Genomic DNA, 11,998 nt, shown 5'->3' on the forward strand with positions numbered 1-11,998 from the left:
AAATAGAAACAATTTCGATTTTCACGATAAATTTATCTTTATTTGTATATTGAATTTTACTTTATTTCGATCCTGTTTTATGTCGAACATCCGCAACGGCCGCTCAATCGCGCCGACCGATGCTGTATTCACGACCAACTGCCTGAGATTTTCCAGCCTGTCATTGTTCGCTTTTCTCGCATTTTCACCAAAGCTTACAAAAAAGTCGCGGAAAATGTAGCGATTACACCTCTTCCTGTGCGCAGAATCCCGAAAGGGAATTACCCAAGATGGCTGACACTTGTTGGTCGACAGAGTTGTGATTGAGTTTTCGATCGAAATAAGTGCCTTAATCGAATTGATTTCGAAAATTTTTGGCGCGAAGGCGAATGTGGCACGTGTTGGTGATATGTTGAGTGTGCAGAATTTGTGTTAGTGATGTTAGCCTTCGAGAACAGTCGATATGTGTTCTGTTGTCTGCGACAGTTCTTGTTATTTACTTGCAATAAAACTCTATTTCCAATTGTGAGGAAAAATGGATAACACAGCACTCACACTAACAGATAGGTATGTAGCGTGCTCCATCGAATATTCTTCTTAGTCGAATTGTTAAATTATGGTTAATTGTTATTGGCAGTTGCAATGGCCTAGTGTTAGTTACTTACGTCACCGATGCTCTTGTATATACATACCTGTTACCTAAAGAAATGCGCGCACCAATAGTAAGTTTTTCGGTAATTTTACTTGTTACATGTTTATTTTCGAGCCCTGTTTTATGTCTTTGGATCGCTTTTCGCGATTTTTCGGTTTGCTGTTCCGTTATAGCTGCGTCAGAGAAAATATGTGGAGATATTTTTTCTTATGCTGCCCTAATTACTTAATATTCCTTCATTGTTTCCTGTGAACTGCTATGTAAAGTAAAACTGTTAACAGTTATCTCCATCTAAAGATTCGGAAATAATGAAAGCTGTTATCGTTATTCATTATATTAATTCTTTTAAGAGGATGGGCTAGTAATTGTTTTTATTTTGCATTCATTACGTACGGTGAATTTGTTTTTGCTACTTTACAACAACAAACTGACAGTTAAGTGTTAAATTCGGAATCTGCACGTGTTCAAATGTAACAACAAGGAGCATTGTTATTAATTGTTTTTATTTTAATTATTATTCGACAGTTTTGTTCGATTAATCACGCAACAATTCAAATACGTAACAACTTCACACTGACTAATATTTAGTCCTTAATTTTTTTAATTAGTTATGTGTTAATGTGTGAACAGTGTATTTTAAAAATTCCGAATCACTAAATGAATACAGTATTTTTAAAAATTAGATAAGCGAATCATTTTTCAAATAAATTACGTAGCAAAAAAATCCTGTATTGTTGTTTTCGCTACAGGTGAATAACAAAGTATATATGTCATGGATGTATTGTTAAGGACTTTGTTTTAAGAATAATATATCCTTTTTTAAACAAGCCGAAAGCCCAGGAAACTAAAGTGATTTCATACTTTTGTTTATAATAATATAAGTTGTTTAACTCCAAGTGGTATACACTGAACCTTTAAATAATTATTATTTGTATATGTACAAACCAATTAAATTTTTGAATGGTATTGTTCCAAACTCGTTTTATTATGTATCGTTATGTGACTGATCATTAATATTATTTGTGTGGCCGTATGCATGATCACATTAAAGCCACTTGTGTGTCAAAATACTTAGGGGAAATAAAAATGAATTCTTTTATCGCATATTAAATTATTATTAATAAATGTTGTAACAACGTATTTAGATTTTTCAGTGGGTAGCTTTGTATGATTGGAACACTTTTAACAGTTATTAACGTGAATCTTGTTTTGATCTTTTTGTCAATGCCCATATCAAGTCTACACAGAGTTTCCGCAAATTCAGTTTCTATGCTAAAGATTTGTAGTCAGATAATATAATAATTCTACAATTTGTACAAGTTATATGTATATAATCCATAACGCAATATTTAATTATTATTGGTATAACATAAATATATAGTTAGCATTTATCGCTAATCTTAATTTTAAATATTGCGTAGGTGCATAAATAGAGAAAAAATAGTATATTCTACGAGTACAGAGGTAATCGTTATTTTTGGCAAGTATGAATGTTTGGAGAATGAACGACTATTACAACTTGTACTAACAAGAAATAAATACTTTATGTGAATTGTGTACTATACTTGTAAAATTTCTTAATTCTGGAGATTGTAAGAACCAAAATAAATAAAATTGTAGAATTGAAGCAAACAGTACTTTTACTTGACTAAAATTAATAACTACAATTAACTAGTAAGCATTCTAGTTTAGAAGTGGTCTCTACACGAACGTTTTGATGACTTACATAGTTTCACGTAGTCGGCACATCGTAGGACTTGCTTTTTTACAACCAGCGAACGTTGGTTTATTATAGTAGTCGTGTTTATAATTGCTAGAAAACAATGTTCAATATTAATCAGTGAAATCTTCAGATCATCTATTGTCCTATTACTGGAATGTATTTTCTGTTGGGCAATTAAACATTTAAATAAAATTAAAATTTAAAATACCCTTTATTTGTAATATCTGTTCTACCAAGCAACACTTTAATGACTAGGATGTGTTGTTTCATTAATCATGTTTCTAACGGAAACGTGAGTAAAATAACAACTGATCTGGATTTTTTTTGATAATAAACATTATTATAAGCCCTTCCGCTGCTTCGTCCAAAATATAGTGCCACAAGGATCAGTTTGATCACCTAATAGCAAATTCAAAATTTGTTTCATGTTGATATTGTATAAAGTTGAATAAAATTTAAACCACATTTAAAAAGATGCAAATCAAGATTAAGTATGGACTCTGCAGCTGAGTACACGAATACTAGCGATAAGTACCCCCATCAAAGAAACAGTTTTTGCATTGTTTGGCATCTTCGTGTCACAAATTTATTTTTCTATGTGGCGATATTGCTGGTGTTGAAGATGTACGTAACGATTTCTGAATAAGTTGAAATATGCAAAAGCTTGTCAAAAATTAGTCAATCTAACAGCGCCCATCTTTTTTTTTTTCTTCGCGAAACAAAATAAGTTTTGATAAATTTTCATAGCTTCAGATATACCGATTTAAATTTAAACTTGAATTCATTGAATGTAACAAAAACCGATTGAAGTTGTGTAACATATATAATTTTGAGTAACCTAGTTTAACGTAGTAAAGTAGGAGTGTTCTTTTAAACATAACGAAACTATTGACGTAACACAAATAAATTTTTTGTATGTATATATGCATTATGCATTTTTATTTCTGTATAAAATTTTACAAATTTTTGCTCATCCATTTATTTTTATAAATGTAACAAGAGTGTGAAAGTATCTATCTACTTTACAGCGTTTATTTATTTTTCTAGCGTAAATATTATTCTCAATTAATCGTTTTGTAACATCTTTTTTGTATTTTGTTTAAAATAAATTTAATGAAAGTGCGAAAAGATATATGTGGATAAATTCAAATTTTAAAAATTAATGCAGGAGTTTGCGAAGAGTTTATATTGAAAAAATTCAAACGGGATGGTTATTTTTGAGTTTTTATGATGCCGTAGGGTCACAGATGGTGGATATTCAAAATTGTTAAGCTACGAGTATTTTCCAAAATATGGCACCACAATAGAAGGTCACAGATTTGAAATAAAATATTTCAGATCTGTTTTTAGATACAAAATTAATGAATCAGTACTGACGTTTGTCCATATCTCTGATAAGGAAAAGCCATATCCGTAAACATACAGATGTACCACAAACTGTAACGATTTCATATTTTTATACAGAAATTACACAAGTTTCATTTCATTGTTAAACTTACATTTCCTTTATTTATGTCGGCAGTTTGAAAACTATGAAGAAATACAAAGTCTAAAGCTGAAAATAATAACAACAAGAATAATAATAAAATTTGTATTTTTGTGGTACAATTTTGAGAAAAATTGTAAATTTTCGATATCTCTGTCTATGATATGAAGTCAAGTTTTGTTCTTTTTATACAGGATGTTTAAAAATTGGAAAGGAAATAGTTTTTTTTTATATCGGTTGTCTCATTTTTAAAATACAAAGGTTCTAATGGAAACATTTTGTATGAGCTCAGAGAATCATCAACAAATAAAATATGTAATGCTGAACATACATTGTTTCCATAGTAATTAATCTTTGTCTTTATTAATTAATTAAATACAATCTACTAAAAAGTAAACAAACAGTGCAGGTATCTGTATTAAAACTAGTGTCAAACTTCGGTTAGGGAAATTAAATACATACTATAAGTGTCAATAGGCAACACAAAACCACGGCTAACTAGAGCAGAAATTAAAAAAATCACCCATCAAAATTTGTTTGTTCCCCTAAAAAATATATTCTGTATTTCAAAATTTTGTAAAGAAAGTTTCACTGGAAATGTACAGCGTAACATAATCCACTTCTATTTTTAACTGTAATGATTCCTATTTTCTTGAAAAAGATTGTACGTTTAAATTTTGTAATTATTGTATAAAATTACATAGTAAACATAACATTGATTTAGTAATGACAAAGTTCCATCAAAATTTTATTTTTGTGTTCGCTCCAGAAAGTTTAACATTTCAGACGAACATACTCTGAGATGTGCTAGCACATTTATTTCATTCATATATTTTGGAGTTGATTCATTTAAGTTTGGTAAAAAAATTCCTACTTAGATTCATGTTATAAGTGTTAATTGTACATCATATCAAAATGATATATGTATTTATTTTCATTCAACAGTTCAACAGGTTTTTGTGTTATAAAAATATGAATGACTTCATTAGTGATAGCAGCAACAAATAATACTTAATAAAGTCACCAAGTATCTGTTATAAGGATGCTAACAGAATTATTTCGGAGATACTTTTTAATTTAGATACGTTTTTTTTCCAGTAAATTACATTGTTGTTTTGCTGATGTATAATGTCCGATTTCATGTTTCGTCGTTTCAAAGTTTGTAGAATACAAAAATATCTGTTTCTTGTAGTCAAGTATGTGTCGTCTGTCTTGTCTGTCTGAAAGTACTGGACTGATTACTATGTATGTACAACCTTTTGGAGTAATGTTAGTTTATTGTGTAGGTGGTAGAACGCTAACTAAATTTTATCTCTTTATCCTCATCAAAAATTGAATAACGTCATCTTAAAATTTTGCTAAGCTCATATCGTTGAAAAGTATATTCTTTTTTATTTATGGCTTAATAATGTGTTAGTGCTTTTTGATTTTACACGTTTTATGATTATAGTAAAAAATCAGATGTTTAAAAAGAAATTTTACAATTTGACTTAAAACTTGCACAATGAAGTTTTTCGAAAATTTTGATAACGCATTAACAATCTATGACGTACAAAATATCGTTTAAAATTTATTTTTTATTATTGTTGTGTAAATTCCACATATTAGCTTCCTTATTATGTAATATATAGACTAGTGGTAGCGCTTTGATAATAATGAAACGCCCCGGGTTTGCTCCCCATCATTTCATTGTTTTTTCTGTTTCAGAAATGGTCCGTTTAATTTTTTCGAAATCCTTAAGGTAGCGTTGATGGTGTTACATTATATATATATATTAAAATTAATACCTATATTTATCCTTACCAAGTAAATAAATCTTTATTCAAAAGTATGCTCTAACATGCATTAGTTGTGCTTCAGAGGCGAGGGAAGTTCTAAATAACTTTTTTTTAAAGGTTTCGAGTTGTCACTGTCAAAATTCCCAATTACTCAATAATTCTCTACGTTCGTTTGGGAATTTAAAAGTTTAATATGGTGCTACTTAAGTCTTATTGTGTCGTTGTTCTATAAATTTCGTATAAAATATTTTACACATTTCGACATCCCATCACCTCGATTATTCTCTTTATTCAATAACACACAAATACTTTCACATTTTATTTAAATTAGTATCTACTATAAACTAATTCGTAATGTTCAACATTATTAGCACACAAGAACCACGTCGATCGTATGTACAAGCTAAGAACGGTCCTGCGCGAGTAGCAACTATGTATAGTTGACATGGTGTGCGAAGAAAATAACGATTTCATAAAGTCTTGGTATTCTTTTAATGAAATTTGTTATAAAAATCTAGTAAAATGAACGTTCGAGTAAACAAATTTTTCTTGCAGACTTTCGGCAAATGGATCTACGCGGAGAACTTCTCCAATACCCACCATGTCTCCCACTGGCAGACCTGCCTCTCTCATGGATACTCACAATCAGTCTGTTTATGTTGTACAGGTAGTGGTTAATCGTGATGAGCGAGGATATGGCATGATGGTTTCGGGTGACAACCCAGTATACGTACAAAGCGTTAAAGAGGGTAATAACTTTTTGACAAAAATAATTTCAACAGTTGTGTTGAGTTGAAAATAGGTTGTTTCAAATGTGATTATTATCGTTGTGCGTTTTCTTGTAATTTATTGTAGCTAGCTAGAAAATGCAAATGCGTTTATTATAGCAATAAATAGGACCTAAATATTTTAATCAATATACGTAGAGAAAATAAATATATAATTTAGGTTTTCTGCGCTTATGTTGAATTATTGTTCAATAAGCCTCTATCAAAGATAGAATAGCTTAGATTTTGACTGAGTAATGTTGAATACCATAAATAATTTGATGCTGAGAATTATTCATTGCATCTTTATTTTTATCTATGTATAATTACAGTATTTGAACAAATTTATGAATAGTTTTCTGACACTAAAAATATATGGATTACGCATACCTATATTATTTTTTTACACCACGTGGAAGCACTCATGAAATCAATTCATTCACGAAGAATTAATTGTGACGTCATGGATACGTTTCCGTTGTTACTGTAAATTTACATTTAGTAGTCTTATATCTTGAGTAATATCCCAGACATGCACATCAAGTTTTTTTATTTGTAATTAATTAATTAACAAAGATATTAGATATATATTTCATATGGTTTTATAACATGAAGTAGGTATATAACGGTTTTCATTTTTTGTACTATTTTAATTCTTATAAACATATAAAAATGCAAATAACGGAAAAAAAAATTAAACAAGTATATTATATTTGAATATTTAAAAGTTCTTTTCAAGATATAACAAAAAAGTATAGCTCAACACAGTCGAAAAATCAGAAGAAAATCACATTAAAGGAATTTTTAAATGAATTTAGTTAATAGTGAAATGCTTTGTTTTTTAATTACGTTTCTTACTTTAATTTTCAGGGGGAGCTGCTGAAAAAGCTGGATTACATGCGGGAGATAAAATAATAAAGGTATTCAGCTTAAAACAGTTAATGAGCCGTTTATAATAATCTTTTTCGTTTGTCAGGTTAACGACGTTAACGTTATATCCTCTACGCATACGGAGGTGGTGGATCTCATAAGATGTAAGTACATTAAAAACAAATTGTATAATTTTTCACCGTAAACTTTCGACAAAACGCCTACAACGCTAAACGTAAACGTAATGTCAATAGAAAGCGTTTCTTCGTACTTGAACATTGAGGGTCGCTGTTCACCGCAGCTAATTCTATACAAATAGACGAAGTGTGTCGAATTTAAACGAATGTATTATATTTTGTGACAGATGTTAAGCTCTGAAGTCCCAATAATCATTTTGGAAGCTGCTCGCTTACCTGCGTGGTAAAATTGTCTAGTCCGCAATAAAAGTTGTAAGAGTGACTTTGTAAGGTAGTCTTTGGGTTGTGTTATTGTGTTACGCCGTTAAGTAATTCTTTTATTGACGGAGAGTATTTTTGGAAACATTAAGTATTTTTATTTAGAATAAGACTACACTTAACACGACCTTTCGCGAATGTTCGGGTGTAGAACGTAAAATAATTTCCGTCTAAATTGGCTAAAATTGATTCAGTGATTGATGGTCAGTAGTAAAATTTACGTGACAAATTTGCAATCCTGATCGAGTCATAATTAACTGAATATATTAAAATTGTGTTAAATGGTACTGATACGGAAAGGCTATGAAATCATCTCTAATTTTGTTGGATTTAACCCACCATTTCTGCGCACGGTAGCCAATTGTGAGCATATGCATGTTTAAGTTTGTTTTAGAAAATCAAGGTGCGGTGTGTTTTGTACGCAAGCAGGTGGGCTTATACATGCATTTACTCCTCAAACGTCACATTCAATATCGTCAGGCCAATTAATTTTCTCGCTAATCTTTTGTTTACATACTTAACGAGGTATAATCGTACATTGCTCATACGGATACACATAAACGTCGAAGCAGAAAGTGTTATTAAACTTACATTATAATTAAGTTTATCATATTTATAAAATCACACTGATTAGCTACTACGATGGTAATAGTCTTTTAATATGCCGTATTTCATAGTAATAGTGGGTTAATTACTCCAAGAACTGATATAAATTCATAAGATGTTAATCAAGTTTTTCGTTTGTTAGCTTCTTCGCAAGTTGTACTAACAGTTCAGCAGAGAAGCGGAAACCAAAAAGTTATGGGTTCTCCCAGTGTACATAATAGACCTCTTACCACTCCGTCCAGGATCACAGGGCCACAACCAGTTGACGTGAGTGTACTCGTGTGGCGATGTGTGAACTTTACATAATTAAAGGTTATTCAACAGCACGAGAAGCAGTATCAGCTCCAATTGGAAAAGGAGCAGCATTATAGACTGATGATAGAAAAAGAACAACGCTACATCGATGTGCTAAGAAGTCAGATAGCTTCCTCTCCAGACGAGAAAAAGTATTCGGAACTTTCAAAGACCGAAAAAAATTTGCAAACACTGCAAGCTATGCTTCTTCGCAGCCAAAACGAGGTATACCTCTTTTTGTACATAATTATAATGTATAAATGTAAATACATAATTCTTTTGGCGTTTTGTGGTTGGCTTAATCTGTTGGTGGGCGTCGTGGGCTCTCCAACGTTTGTTTAATATATTTAATTGTGTTGTAAAGGCTCTTTAGATGTCGCCTTTTCTTTTAGATGCGAGAGACAAGGAGCTGCTAGTCGCACTGGTGATTGTCTAATTTTCATGATGGACAAGTTACTCACGTTTCTTATACTATGATCTTCACTAATTCGACAGGCGATTATTGCCCTAAACCGATTATTCAAGCGGAAATTTCTTTAAATTGACAATTATTTGAAAATAATTTATTTTACACGTAGAACATGAGCATTATCTGAAGGTGTCGCTTAAATTCTTAAAACTAAGTATAACTGTGGGGTTACCAAATGACGTGTCTACTTATGTTTCACAAAAGTGATAGATAACATTTATAACAGTGTGATTTAGTTTTCTTAATTCTGTTTTTTCGTTGTTTATTTTTTGTGTCACCACGTTTTATTGACTTGTAAACAGGGTTTTACACTCAAATTCTGTCATTCTTTATCCGTTTAAATGTACTGTTGAAGGAAGCGCTGGCGAAGAATGTCGCCATCATACACGTAAAGGCGGGTTTATTTCCATCCGTCACCAGTCTTTTGCATTATAATGTAAATAAACCTTCAGCAACTTAACTAAATATCTCCAACACCGACAACAAATTTACAGAGATAAAAATGAAGCAATTTAAAATTGTTAAATTACGTTATGTCTAAGGCTTGAAGTGATTTCTTGCATCTTGATGTCGGTTGGTAGATTTTGAGAGAATGTCATGATACATTCTTTTAAATTTGTTAAATATCTGTGTCCTAAATTTTTCAACTTTAATATAAATTTCCAGGTCTAAGACGAAAATGGGTTTTTATGTTTGAGGAGTAGGTAATACAAACTTGGCGAGGCAAAAGATCCCTGCCGGATTATATTATTAAAATTTAAACAAAATCTCGACGTCTCAAGGCGAACCCAATATTCACAAATTCTTGACCAGACGTATTTGGCTCATAATATACAGTTCATAAAATAGGATAGCAAATATGTAGCAGTCATTTTGATTTTTTTTTTCGCTAGTAGATAATTATCATTAATTAATAAATAATAAATTATAATTTATTATTTATTAATTTTTGGTACTTGAATTTGATTCTCCTTTATAAATAATTGAAAATTCCAGCTGTATTATCTGTTGATGGTTTTTTAGGTATGAAACAACCGAAGGGATTATTTTGAAATTTTTGATGTATTTAAAAATTATAGTAAGTACCAAAATTTATCTTTAAAAAATTCACTCAAAAAAATTGGTGACGTATTTCAGATTTTTTTTAATACATATTTATGTATGCAATTGGTTTATCAAAAAAAAAATCAAATTAACAAAAGTAATATTTAAGATGCGATATTGCTTGATACAGTTTTGTATGGAAATGTCTGAAGACTTAAGAACGAAGTTATTACTGAAATTTAATGAAACATTGTTTTGAAACTAGTACTTATATTAAATGTATTATTCGTTTTTCGTGACTTGACTTACGTTGGAAAAAAAATGCCCACTACATTTATTTCTGTATTCTGTATTATTATTACACTTATCAAATAAAAAAAAGAATTTTGGACAAATGAAATTTTTTTCAGAAAATTCGTCGACCAGTGTAATGAAATTAATGTTCAAGCACTCCCGGGCTAGCTTGTGTGTAGTTCTGAAGATGTTTTAGATTATTTTATGAACTTTGCGTAGTTGGTTGTGTAGAAAAACAAACATTCCAAAGCTTTGACAGCGGGTGGGACATGGGTGGGATTATACTTGACATTTTGCGTGTTGTTGAAACAATTTTATTAAAAAAAGTAAATAAATAAAATCTAAAATTAATTAAAAGCAAGAATGTAGCTGATTCTGGAAATGTGGCTTGTATGTTTGATTGGCACTTAAAAAGTTTTCATTGATTTAAACGTTATTTGAATTTACCTAATTGGAAAACTAATGTTTTCTTTAGACACTTTTATCTTTTCTGGTAGCTACTTCAAAAAAGCTCATTTTAATATAAACAACTTCAAATAATCGCTTTGATAATTTGAAATGTCTTCCATTGTTGAAACAATTAATTTTTATGAAGAAAATAAATAAAAACACTGAAGCCTAGACAGCGTGTACACAATCACGAAATTATTTTAGTCATGCTGGAACTGTTTTCGTGATATTCAACAGCCTGTTAATGCTTTTATTTTAACCTATTTTTTACAGTTCAATAGAATGATTTCAAGCATCTTGCTGGGGGTTCGTTGTCGCCAAACACAAGTTGACACTTTTTGCAACGCCTTCGTTAATAGATTTTTTTTTGTGAATTTATTTCGAACATTATGATTCTTCAAGGAAGCACATAGGATGAGAAACATGAGTACTTGTCATAACCTGCCTTGGACACTGGACTAACAATGCTTTACTGTTTCTCTCTTACAGCAATCTCCACCCTTAAACACTTCCACTAATTCCTTGTCAACTTCCTTACCTCGCAAGATTCGAGCTTCGACTGTCGTTTCACCAAACGGCAACTCGGAGCTACAGTCTCCACCACCGTTGCCGAAGAGAAATCAGCGACCGTCCCACGTGGACACTTTAAACAATCGTCATCTTCCATACGTGAATGGCAAAATTGTCGCTGATACTAACGCTTTATTTCTTAACAATGAAATAAATGCCAATATGCGACAGGTTGAAAGCGAAGATGTTACTGGTCGACGTCCCCCAAGAATGAGCAAGTTCCACTCGAACTCGGAAGAAGCACATCTAGTTGACAATCCTCTTTATTCCGACCAACCTCCTCCCTTGCCTCCCAGAGTTCCTCTTTCTGCACCCATTATTGGTAATGAACCGAACTCCATTAATAAACAAATGGCATATCCTTTAGTGGCCACCTGTGCGACGTTAGTTAATGATTATGTAAGTAACATGCCTTTTTAATCAATCATTTTTAAAAACCTAATTCCAGTTCCACATTCAAACGCTTCATGCTTTTTGCAATGTTTTCTAACCATCAGATGGTCTAAAACCCTTAATTAGTTGTGTGTACATATGTTTTTGTATATTTTACTCCCATTTTGT

The 11,998-nt window shown here is 31.1% G+C and overlaps 1 protein-coding gene across 5 annotated transcripts in view; it reads left to right on the plus strand.

Moving 5' to 3' along the window:
• The first annotated feature begins 246 nt into the window (after positions 1-246).
• The window catches only part of LOC135128132 (rho guanine nucleotide exchange factor 11), a 64,635-nt gene continuing 52,883 nt past the window's right edge, over positions 247-11,998 (plus strand). For 2 of the 5 annotated variants that reach the window (XM_064055007.1, XM_064055006.1), the window contains exons 1-7: positions 247-546; positions 6,174-6,367; positions 7,256-7,305; positions 7,362-7,419; positions 8,459-8,583; positions 8,641-8,835; positions 11,357-11,836. In XM_064055007.1, the coding sequence (XP_063911077.1) occupies positions 515-546; positions 6,174-6,367; positions 7,256-7,305; positions 7,362-7,419; positions 8,459-8,583; positions 8,641-8,835; positions 11,357-11,836 (1,134 nt within the window). In that variant the 5' untranslated portion in view covers positions 247-514. Of the gene's footprint in view, positions 547-5,547; positions 5,582-6,173; positions 6,368-7,255; positions 7,306-7,361; positions 7,420-8,458; positions 8,584-8,640; positions 8,836-11,356; positions 11,837-11,998 lie in introns of all 5 variants that reach the window. The other 3 variants (XM_064055005.1, XM_064055004.1, XM_064055009.1) reach the window with 3 other exon arrangements.

This window comes from Zophobas morio, unplaced genomic scaffold (genome assembly GCF_036711695.1).
Source record: "Zophobas morio isolate AGI-343-1 ecotype UQ-CSIRO unplaced genomic scaffold, CSIRO_AGI_Zmor_V1 ptg000012l, whole genome shotgun sequence".
Lineage (NCBI taxonomy): Eukaryota > Metazoa > Arthropoda > Insecta > Coleoptera > Tenebrionidae > Zophobas > Zophobas morio.